The sequence below is a fragment of the Esox lucius genome, chromosome 1 (assembly GCF_011004845.1).
Source record: "Esox lucius isolate fEsoLuc1 chromosome 1, fEsoLuc1.pri, whole genome shotgun sequence".
In the NCBI taxonomy this organism is placed as follows: Eukaryota; Metazoa; Chordata; class Actinopteri; order Esociformes; family Esocidae; genus Esox; species Esox lucius.
In genome coordinates, this window is record NC_047569.1 from 19,631,362 (window position 1) to 19,644,295 (window position 12,934).

The 12,934-nt window shown below is 39.2% G+C and overlaps 1 protein-coding gene across 1 annotated transcript; it reads right to left on the reverse strand.

Moving 5' to 3' along the window:
• Positions 1-5,887: 5,887 nt before the first annotated feature.
• Positions 5,888-10,299, reverse strand: LOC105006441 (C5a anaphylatoxin chemotactic receptor 1). Its single transcript, XM_010864984.5, has 2 exons — positions 9,920-10,299; positions 5,888-8,894 (listed from the first exon to the last, which is right to left on the reverse strand). The coding sequence occupies exon 2, from the start codon at positions 8,880-8,882 to the stop codon at positions 7,830-7,832; it is 1,053 nt and encodes a 350-aa protein (XP_010863286.1). The 5' UTR covers positions 8,883-8,894; positions 9,920-10,299; the 3' UTR covers positions 5,888-7,829.
• Between the last annotated feature and the right edge of the window lie 2,635 nt (positions 10,300-12,934).

The window sequence follows — 12,934 nt, forward strand, 5'->3', positions numbered from 1 at the left end:
TTCAGATAATCACATTGGATGATTTTTAAGTAAGTAATTTGCATTTTATTGCATGACAAGTATTTGATACATCAGAAAAGCAGAACATAATATTTGGTACAGAAACCAATTACAGAGATCATATGTTTCCTGTAGTTTTTGACCAGGTTTGCACACACTGCAGCAGGGATTTTGGTCCAATCCTCCATTCGGGCTGTCGCTGGGCAATACAGACTTTCATCTCCCTCCAAAGATTTTCTATTGGGTTCAGGTAAGGAGACTGGCTAGGCCACTTCAGGACCTTGAGATGCTTCTTACGGAGCCACTCCTTAGTTGCCCTGGCTGTGTATTTCGGGTCGTTGTCATGCTGGAAGACCCAGCCACAACCCATCTTCAATGCTCTTACTGAGGGAAGGAGGTTGTTATCCAAGATCTCGCAATACATGGCCCCATCCATCCTCCCCTCAATACGGTGCAGTCGTCCTGTCCCCTTTGCATAAAAGCATCCCCAAATAATTATATTTCCACCTTCATGCTTCACGGTTGGGATGGTGTTCTTGGGGTTGTACTCATCCTTCTTCTTCCTTTAAACACGGCAAGTGGAGTTTAGACCAAAAAGCTCTATATTTGTCTCATCAGACCACATGACCTTCTCCCATTTCTCCTCTGTATCATCCAGATGGTCATTGGCAAACTTCAGACGGGCCTGGACATGTGCTGGCTTGAGCAGGGGGACCTTGTGTGCACTGCAGGATTTTAATCCATGACTGCATAGTGTGTTGCTAATGGTTTTTTGTGAGACTGTGGTCCCAGCTCTCTTCAGGTCATTGACCAGGTCCTGCCGTGTAGTTCTGGGCTGATCCCTCACCTTTCTCATAATCATTGATGCCCCACGAGGTGAGATCTTGCATGGAGCCCCAGACCAAGGGAGATTGACTGTCATCTTGAACCTCTTCCATTTTCTAATAATTACGCTTACAGTTGTTGCCTACTCACCAAGCTGCTTGCCTATTGTCCTGTAGCCCATTCCAGCCTTGTGCAGTTCTACAATTTTATCCCTGATGTCCTTACACAGCTCTCTGGTCTTGGCCATTGTGGAGAGGTTGGAGTCTGTTTGATTGAGTGTGTGTGGACAGGTGTCTTTTATACAGGTAACGAGTTCAAACAGGTGCAGTTAATACAGGTAATGAGTGGAGAACAGGAGGGCTTCTTAAAGAAAAACAAACAGGTCTGTGAGAGCCGGAATTCTTTCTGGTTGGTAGGTGATCAAATACTTATGTCATGCAAAAAAATGCAAATTAATTATTAAAAAATCATGCAATGTGATTTTCACAGTTGTAGAGTACGTATGATAAAAATTACAGACCTCTATATGCTTTGTAAGTAGGAAAACCTGCAAAATCGGTAGTGTATCAAATACTTGTTCTCCCCACTGTGGCTTGACTCAACCACATACAGAAACAGTACCTTAGCTTATTCCTATCAGTAATCTGCAACCCTACTTACTGTATTCTGTATTGTACACATACCCCTCACTCTCCATGTCAAGTGTGCATTGGAAAGACATACATGTAATTAACATATTAACCTCAACTAAACAATATCTGGAGAAGGTGTAACCCCTAGATGCGGAAATAGTTCATGACAAAAACCCTTTCAGAAGAGAACTACTGCATTTAATGGATTTTCCAAGTAGTGAATGAAAGAACTGTGTTATAGTAAAATGATGCCTTTTTGAAAATAATTAAGTATACATTAAACAAGAATAAAACTCTTACTCTCACATATTCTCTCATTCTCAAGCATCCCTTCAACAGGTCTAGTTGATCAACACGTCAGTTGATAGTGAATAGACATAATAGTAACATTAGCATTTTGCAATATTTACTGTTTTTTATTTCATGGCTAGACATGACAGTAGTGGATATCTATCTTTATCATTTGTGCTGGCATTGCATTCATGAGTTACTGAATAAGTAATCTTTTGTTGACAAACTATGAGCAAGTTAATAGTTCTGGGTTTTCACGTATATGAAATGAGTAATCCTGTTACCAAGTAAGGAGGCTTTGATCGCTTGCAGTGTGCTGAGTGTTGATTATTGAAATGGCAACATGTTTTACTTATGAAAATCATAAGATCTCAATCACATTGTCTGAAAATATTTCTGTTATATAGAAATCAATTTCCCAATAAATCTTTATTAAACTGTATATGCAGTATGTTGAATTTATATTCAATATGTTATTATATTTTGTATGTATGGAAACGATTAAAATGCTTTTTGGAAACTGCTTCATTCTGTATTTAGTTTAGTAACTAAAAATGCCAATGGAAAATAATATGAAATAAGCATAGTAACATACCACAAGTTTATTATGTTACAATATCTACATATTAATTCCAGCTGTTAGCTTAAAGTTGTTTTTCTTACTGTCATGTCAATACCACAAACACTATATATTTATGAAATTAGCTTTCATAGACATATAAATGTATGGTTGGTGTTTGTTTTAGCAAAAAGCATCATACAATATTGTGACTAAGTATTAATTAGGGTGTTGACTTAATCTCTAGTGAGAGAGTACTTGTGACTTGTACTTGTGAGAGTAAGGAGACATACTTGTCAGAGTAAGGAGTAGAACACACCTAATCTAATTTCTAAAAGTGGTTGTTGTTTCTAAAAGTTACACCTTTTTGTCTTCCCTGTGGTAAAATGAGTAGTCTTAAATGTGATCAAAATTGCACTTTTCTCATAAGCATATGGCCAAGTGTTTAGATTTTAATAATATTGTTATCTCTGCCACATGTCAAAATGTGTACTATTGCAAGAAATTAACTTCAAAACTTAAATGACAACACCATTGAGAGGGGTTGCACTAAAATGTTTTGCCACCAGATGGGGTCTGCAAAATCACTTCTAAAACTAGTGCCCAAAAAGGCTAGGGCTATGTCAGAGCCTGACCAGACTGCCTACCCAATTTGACCAATCGGTATTAGGGCAAGATGGTGAAATCAGCACCACTTTGCGCTGTGATTACAAATAGAATTTTGGGACCTTATATCCTAATTGCTTTCAAAAATATTTTTGATACAATTCAATAACTTTCAAAATTCTGTTTGTGTTATTTAAAAGATTTAAGAAAGCTCTGAAATGTCGAACTCAATACACGTGGTGCCCCCGTGCCATGCCGCTTTGAAGCTAGCTTTCATGACTATCCCACCATGTCTATGATGATCGCCAATTCCTGTGGAAAGAGAGGCTTACTTTTCAGCCTGCAATGATTCAGACGCCAGCCAAGATGATTTGAGCATAGGATTACAGCCCTAAGTAACATTAATAAACTGCCATCTGGTGTATATGTGTTTAGCTCGGGGCCCCACGGGACCCCCTCAGGACCTCACTGCTGCTATCTCTGCATATTGGGTGCACATGCTACCTTAATACATCACTCCTTTATTTGCCTCATTTGCACATCTTGAATGCTATTTTGAAATTGCCATTTGTACCCAAAAATCTATTATCCCACTTGTAACATACACTATACCCTTTAGCTGGGAGGACTGTCCTCTAGCCAAAACCCTAGGAGGACTCCTCCAAGATGTCACCTTATCTGCTGCCCCACCCACACCTACTCATTCAAGGGTATTTCTTTATTTTTACTATTTTCCACATTGTAGAAAAATAGTGACAACATTAAAATTATGAACACACTCTTGGCATTCTCTAAACCAGCTTCATGAAGTGGTCACCTGGACTGCTTTTCCAACAGTCCTGAAGGAGATTTCTCATAATGCTGAGCACTTGTTGACTGCTTTTCTTTGTCTTTGCGGTCCAACTCAACCCAAACAATCTCAATGAGGTCAATGTTAGGTGATTGTGGAGCCCAGGTCATCTGATGCAGCACCATCACTCTCCATCTTGGTCAAATTGCCCTTACACAGCCTGGAGGTGAGTTTTGGGTCACTGTCTTGTTGAAAAACAAATGATAGTCCCACTAAGCTCAACCTAGACTGAATGGCGTATCAGTGCAGAATGCTGTGGTAGCCATGCTGGATGAGTGTGCCATGAATTCTAAATAGCACATAGACCATATCACTAGCAATCCACCCCCATACCATTTTTAGGATAAAGTTGCAACTTCCAGCAAAACATGGCATGTTATAATGGAGTGCAATATCATATCAACAACCAACATTTATGAAAAATATAATTCAAACTATATGCACTGTATGGCAGGGTAACCTAGTGTCCAGGATTGGTAAATGAGCAGTAAACGAAAGCAGGACAATGACCCCAAACATACTCTACAGCCCAGTCAAAGCCCAGACCTAAATCCAAGTGAGAGTATGTGGAAAGAGTTGAAAATTGCAGTTCCCCAAAGATCTTGAGCCATATTGATGGAACATATTTGTTATTAATTTTGAACTATTTTCCATGTGATGATCCTAATTTTGATTTCATGTTGTAATAAGTCCAGGGAGGGTTAATACTTTTGAGAACTACTGTAGATAAAGGATGAAAAGATGCTATTATATTAATGTGTAATGGTGATTGGTTGTGTAAACATTATCCATAGCAGAGGTTCCTGTTCTATTACAGAATACTGAGCACTAAGTGACACAAATCATTCTGACATGACATTTTGAAATAGTGCTTACTTAGTTTTACTCACTAACGCACGCTCACACAAACACTAACACACACACACACATGTAGTCACTCACATATTACCCATGTCCTGTTTTTTTTCTGATGTTATCATCGTCTTGCACTTCCTGGGTAAAAACTCCTTAGGCATCAATTTGGAAATACTTAAATCTTCAGGACACTACAAACAAGAAAAGGAACTAGGCAATCCTATTTCTACAGACCCACAATTAGAAAGGATGTATGTTGTTGCCCTGGCTAGATTTGATCTGCGGTTTCCTATGTGACAATCTGTCTTTAACCACAATGCAGTTAAACAGTTGTACATGAAATGTGTAAGAACGTGGTGTCTGTTTATTTCTGCAGTGTTAAACCAATTAGTCAAAACTCCACTGATCTTGAAACTAGTTCCCCACATTAGCTAACATCCAAACCAATAACAGGTATAACAGGGTTGATACACTACATTCAATGCGTTAAATTAGAAAGACATTACTGTAAATGGCCATGTAATATTTATACAGCAATGAATGATGCCTGGTTCCTCTACGCAATGTGAACCCTGCTATGTAAATCAAAATCGAGAGGAATGTGATTGTTGTCTGTGCACTTTGTCCATCGCAATATAACCATAAACAATTTTACTTTAGGCTTACTATAATGTAGTTGAATAGCCAATCATTACGCTATGTGAGCTGCGCTATGTAAATCGAGAGCAATATGTCCCTTGTTGGTGCAGTTAATCCATCACAATATAACCATAAAAAGTTTTATTTTAGGCGTAATATAACATAGCTATTGAAGCTCGTAGCCAGCGAAGTTTAAGTCTATCCTGAACAAATCCTAAAACATAATGTGTTTTGTCCATGGTGAGGATCCAACGCTGGTTGCCTACATGGCAGTCCGCATCTCTAACAACTACGCTTTTAAACAATGGATAATTAACACATCCACTCACTCACTCAGTAAGAGACTTTCGATCATCTTGCTTTCATGAATATAAGATAAATATTTTGGCTGTTGACCAAAATATATTAAAGTCACAGTTAAATAATGAATATGGGCTTGAAGTGCAGTCTCTTAGATTTAATTTGAGGGTATTCACATCCAAATTGTAGGAAGGCTTTAGGAATTACAGCTCTTTAATATGTAACCCCCTCTTTTTCAAGGGACGATAAGTAATTCACAATTGACTCAAAAGCTGTTTCATGGACAGGTGTGGGCTATTCCTTCGTTATTTATTCATCAATTAAGCAGGTAAAAGTTCTGGAGTTGATTCCAGGTGTGGCATTCACATTTGGAAGCTGTTGCTGTGAACCCACAACATGAGGTCAAAGGAGCTCCCAAAACAGGTGAAACAGGCAATCCTTAGGCTGGAGGAAAAAAATCTGACAGATAGCAGGAACATGGCCAGATCAACAGTTTGGTACATCCTGAGAAAAAAAGAACACACTGGTGAGCTCTGCAACACACAGGCCTGGATGTCCATGGAAGACAACAGTGGGGGATGATCGTAGGATCCTTTCCATGGTTAAAATAAGCTACATGTTTTGATGTGTTGAAGGGCCTTGTGTGTGTTCAGTAGGTCCCTGGGTTAGGGTATCTGATGAAAGTAAATCTTCCAGAGTGGTACGTCAGACATGCTCAGATTGTAGATGACTTGTATGTAAAACTCGAGAGTAATACATGATTTGTACTTTCACGGGTGTTTCATAGGCTTTGAAAACATGTGCGCTGCGTTTGTTTAGCACACCTAAGGGACAGCACAGACCATCGCAATACCTTCTAAAAACACGAGGCCACTGAGGGAATATCACCAGTGTTTAAAGCAATGTACTTTGCCTTGTGTTTAAGCGTCTTCTAATCTGTTTCTTGTTTTGTCTCTATACTGTTCTTTTTCTCTTTGTTTTTAATCTTACTATATGTGTAAACATATATGCAGGGCCCAGCTGTAAATGAGACCATGGTCTCAGTCTGTGTTCCTTGTTGAAATAAAGGTTTAATAATAATAATAACAAAAATAGATACAAAATAATGTATACAAGTTGTGTGTAACTGGGGTTTGCCAGTGCTACTCTGACAAACGGGAACTCAATATCCTAACTTTAAAGAGTGATTTATTTATTGTAAATAATAAAAATGTCTGTTGATTACTCCTGATTGCTGAGGTCTGTCTCAAAAGAAAGTAGTTGGTAATGTAACTGTTTTCCAAAGCAAGTTCTTAAAAATTTGAATATTGAATCTTTTTGTTTTCCGGAGAGTTTAAGAAGACCAAAACCATAGATACAGGCAGAAGTGAGGAACATGCAGCTTCCCCAAATAGGCAACCTTAAGATTGCAAAACTAGTCTTGAAGAATAGTCCCTCTTAACAACCAGGGACACATTCCAGTCTATGCTTCCTGGCACCATATTGTAAAACAGAGTACTCATCGGTAAAGATGAAGTGAAAATGATTTCTGATAAAAGCACATGACAGATTTGTCTATATTTGTGATGGAGAGGAAGGAAATGGGTGTTTGCAGCTGAATCACAGACACAGACGTTTTTTAAAGAAACAACTTGGTTTCAATGTTTCAAAACATTTCAATACAAACAGATATATATTTAACAGGAATGGGTACTAATATAAAATATGTATATTAAAATTAATAAGTAACATCGGTTCCTTTTGAAGCATATCTCCTGCTCTGGGGTGCTCATTAACAGGTTGGTTATATTATCTGATTATTTTACACATTACATACAGTGGGGTGAACAAGTATTTGATAAACTGCTAATTTTGCAGGTTTTCCTACTTACAAAGCATGTAGAGGTCTGTAATTTTTTATCATAGGTACACTTCAACTGTGAGAGACGGAATAAAACAAGAATTAATCTGCATTTTATTGCATGACATAAATATTTGATAAATGTCCAAATTACTTTTCCGTGAATTTCAATTAAAATCTCAACCCAAGTACATACAGCTCCAGAAAAAATTAAGAGACCACTGCACCTTTTCTAATTTTTTCCAGAGCTGTATAAAGCCAAATGCAATTGAATACATGTGTACATGGGAGTGATGGCAGCAATATTACAGCAGGCTGAAGTTCCTGTTTTCTTTACACAACACACAACACAATAGTAATCAATGTCACAAAACACTCTGACTTAACCGATTCCGAGTGTTCTCACACTCAGGCACATACACACATACACGGTCACATAATTGCCATCTCTTGAGTTTTTTCTGATGTGCTCTTTGTTATGCTTTTTCTGGGTACCGGCTCTTCAGTCGCAAAGTTGAACACACTGCGCAGGGAGCGATTCATACTCTGCTTAAAGCTTCTTCCCAGACATACGTAGAGCAGCGGGTTGAGGCAGCTGTTGCAATAGGCCAGGCACATAGCCAGGACATGTGCCAGCTGTACATTTGGACTGTGTGGTGAGTCCCGGGGTGTCAACAGTTCAAGGATGTCCAGTATGTGCAGTGGGAGCCAGCACAAGAAGAAGCTCAACGACACACCAATAATAACCCTCAAGGTGCGACTGGAGCGAATCTCACCACCCCTGACAGACCTCGTCCCAGACCTCTGCCCTGCCCTATTGTACACAACCAAATGACATGCCACAATAACTACGAATGGCAGTATGAAACCCATAAGGAACCGCATTATAGTAACAGCCCAAGCGCTGGTTCTTGTGTAAGATCCCTTGCACTCAGACTTGCTGCTGCTTAACTGAACCTCCTTCACATAGACAAACTGGGGAATGCTGCTCAGCAGAGACAAAAGCCAAATACAGACACACACCCAGGCAGCCTTTTTAGGCCTCCTCCAGTTCTGGCATATCACTGGCCGGCTGACCAGCAGCCAGCGGTCCAGGCTGATGAGTACCAGCAGCAGCACACTACAATACATGACCAGGAAGATGAGGCCCTTAATTAGCGTGCAGGCCACGGTCCCAAATGGCCAGTGCTGGTCCATGGCCAGTGGCACCATAAGAAGGGGCAAGGACAGGCAGCACAGCAAGTCAGCAAGTGCTAGGTTGAGGAACCACAGAGAAGTGACGGAGCGCGGCATTCGGAAGCCTGTTACCCACACCACCAGAGCATTTCCTGGGACCCCCAGAAGGAAGACCAGGGCATAGAACACCAATACCAACAGGTGGCGGGGCCCAAGTGCAGGAACATATTTATCTGGTCTGATAATATCAGACAAGTTCAGCTGTTTCAACTCATCATCACTGAAAAAGTCTGAATAATCATAATCCATGCTTTGAAGTAACTGTTGAAAGGAGACGGGAATATAATTAATATATAAATATTATAACAGATTCTTGAAAATGTGAAAATCAATAGTTTTTAAGCCTGGAAACATATTGTATACAAACAAACATGTGTAAACTCGACAAAACTGTGAGTGGAATTGGAAAACCTCTAATTTACAACTAGTTTTGACATTTGATAACTACATTTTATACCATGGTCAGCCTGAACACTCTGATTAATTAATAAAAAAAGAATATCAGTTCAAATATATTTGCTTTAATTAGGTTTAAGGGTCATAAATCAATTGAGGAAAATGTAATCTGCATACCACTTGAAAAACAAATATTAATTAATTTACAGTGATCTTCATAAAACAAACTCATAAAACATATTTTTGTATAAGGTGTAATCTGACCAAATTGTAAATGTCCTGATAGAATTGGCATGTTATTTATTTAAAATATTTTACAAATGTGGTATTGCTTTTTGACAGTATGTTTGTTTTGAGTATCTCCTTTAGTGTCTTGGCAAATCTGCCTCTCCTGGCAAATGCCCTAAAGACACAATTGGTCAGTATTAAATGAAAAACAATATTTGAATCATTGTTGTGCAATATAATTATGCTAAATATTCAAGTAATGTTTTTGCTGTGCAAAATCTTAATAGCTTTAGGAATTGGGTTTTATTTTATACTGAATCAAGAAAAACATACCAAAATGCAAAGGAATTTTGCTGATAATAATGTAATAATATTTCTTTACATTTAATGTATGTATTAAATTATCTTCTAATATTCAGTCTGTAAATATCCAAATAACGACTGAAATTAAATCAAACCTCATTCACGTGAAAAGAAATGAAACCATAAATGTACATTATGAAATCATACCAAAACAGTCAGCATTTTACATAAGAAATGGCATTGATAATCTTATGTACTTTTTAAAGTAATTAAATCAAATTAAAGTGTTAAATTATGTAAATTAAATTATACATATTTCAGTCAAAAAACACTGCAAATTTACCGAAACTGTAATTTACCTTAGATTTTACGCTGATGGCTTGGATGTCTTTGTACTCAATCTATTAATTCTCTGAGAAATAGTGGAACCACAATATATTTCTACATATGTCTTGACCAACCAAGGCCTAATTTATTATCAGGAACTGTGAAAATGGTAATGTATTGCCTAATATAGACATATTTCAGCCTACTGATCACGTCAAAAGATAATACTTTGCAGAAACCTCTGAAAGGCAAATTAGTCAAGTAATTTAACTATACTTTTCTGCAAAACTAATAGGATTTTTCTTTCTTATTAAAATGAATCCCACGAACTACATTGCTAATGTTAGTGGCTTGTACTATGTTCACAGCAAGCCTTACAAAATCATAGTTCAACTACACTATACATTTGAATTTCACAAGTTGATTGTGTGGATCTAAATTGTTTTTGAAGTTCTCTAAAATAAAATATGTTGAAGACATTGTTTTGTTACCATTTCCTCAAAGGCTGTAGTGATACACACATACCAGTATGTTGGGTATGAGAATAGAATAATAAACCTTAACACAATAAAAAGTTACAATATTTGTTATCCTAAAGGTAAAAACAAAACTAACTTTTGTTTTTACTTTTGTATTAATGTCTGTGTATAATTCAAATTAATGTTAACAAACTACTCAGATACTGGTTGGTTAGTGATCAAATACTTATGTCATGCAATAAAATGCTAATTAATTCTTGTTTTAGATTCCGTCTCTCACAGAGGAAGTTTACCTATGATAAAAATTACAGACTGCCACATGCTTTGTAAGTGGGAAAACCTGCAAAATCGGCAGTGTATCAAATACTTGTTCTACCCACAGTATGTCATGAATACATGGACAAGGGAGTGGATCTATAACAACAACCCAAATCCAGAATCTAGAAATCCAAATAAACAGGGCAAGCAAAAGGTCGATACACAGGCAGGTCAGATCAGGCAGATGCAGAGGTATATTAGGACTTAAGCAGAATCAAGGTTAAAATACAAAACAGACAGGCAAGGGTCTGATACACTGGTTACCATTGGAATCGACAAGAAGGGCTCACTAGAGTAGCAAAAAACATTACCTTACAAAGAAGCTACAAACAGGACTGAACTATATGAGAACTGATAGGGAGCAAGTGAACAGAAACGCAAGTGGAAACTCATTTGGACCAACACAGAAGAAGAAGGCTACGTTCAAAATGATACTAAAACCACGTTACTAAATAAAAATCAAAAACACATAGGCAAACCCTGCCCTCACAAGATAAATGTCTTCACTCAATGTTCTCATGTAGGCTAAGACTTTTGTACAGCTCTATTCACGGTATGAATATACATCAGGGGAGGGCACATTTTTTGGCTTGGGTGCCACATCAGGATTTCTAAATTAAATGGAAGGCCACATTTGTTTTGTAATTTGCAAATTTTAAATGATATTCAGGCCAAGAAAAGGTAATTAATTAAAAAGTTTATACAGTGGGTGCATTATAATGTCTAAATTATTTTAATTCAGATTCAGATTGATAAGATTGGGCTGGTGAGTTTTGTTTTACCCTCCAAATTAATTTGTTACCTACCGCAGGTCAGATTGGAATTGCCTCATGGGCCAGGTTCGGCCGCGGGTTTTAGTTTGCCCACCCCTGATATACATGGTCCCTTATAATTCAGTTGGTTGGACGTGGAGCAAACAATGCAAGGATTGTGGTTTGAATTCTCATAAAAGGCATGTAAAAAAATAAAAGGATTCTCCACTCACTCCTGAAAGTCACCTTGGATTTGAGCATCTGCTAAATGAATGAAATGTATATATTAAACTGTTATCAGCAGATACAATGTTGATATACACTCACCTAAAGGATTATTAGGAACAACTGTTCAATTTCTCATTAATGCAATTATCTAATCAACCAATCACATGCATTTAGGGGTCCGGGTCAAGACAATCTCCTAAACTCCAAACTGAATGTCATCATCATCATCATCATCTTCTTCCGCTTATCTGGGGCCGGGTCGCGGGGGCAGCAGTCTAAGCAGGGATGCCCAGACTTCCCTCTCCCCAGACACTTCCTCTAGCTCTTCCGCGAGGCGTTCCCAGGCCAGCCGGGAGACATAGTCCCTCCAGCGTGTCCTAGGTCTTCCCCGGGGTCTCTTCCCGGTGGGACGGGACCGGAACACCTTCCCAGGAAGGTGTTCCGGAGGCATCCGAAACAGATGCCCAAGCCACCTCAGCTGACCCCTCTCGATGTGGAGGAGCAGCGGCTCTACTCTGAGCTCCTCCCAGGTGACCAAGCTTCTCACCCTATCTCTAAGGGATCGCCCAGCCACCCTGCGGAGAAAGCTCATTTCGGCCGCCTGTATCCAGGATCTTGTCCTTTCGGTCATGACCCAAAGCTCATGACCATAGGTGAGAGTAGGAACATAGATTGACTGGTAAATCGAGAGCTTCGCCTTGCGGCTCAGCTCTTTCTTCACCACGACAGACCGATACATCGACTGCATTACTGCAGAAGCTGCACCGATCCGTCTGTCAATCTCCCGTTCCATCCTTCCCTCACTCATGAACAGGACCCCTAGATACTTAAACTCCTCCACTTGAGGCAGGCACTCTCCACCAACCTGAAGTGGGCAAGCCACCCTTTGATCAGTTGACAGCTCCGCCCCTCTCTTTACACGAGTGTCCAAGACATACGGCCGCAGGTCAGATGAAACAACAACAAAGTCGATCATCGACCTGCGGCCTAGGGTGTCCTGGTGCCACGTGCACTGATGGACACCCTTATGCTTGAACATGGTGTTCGTTATGGACAAACTGTGACTAGCACAGAAGTCCAATAACTGAACACCACTCGGGTTCAGATCAGGGGGGCCGTTCCTCCCAATCACGCCCCTCCAGGTGTCACTGTCGTTGCCCACGTGGGCGTTGAAGTCCCCCAGTAGAACGATAGAGTCCCCAGTCGGAGCACTTTCCAGCACCCCTCCCAGAGACTCCAAGAAGGTCGGGTACTCTGCACTGCCGTTCGG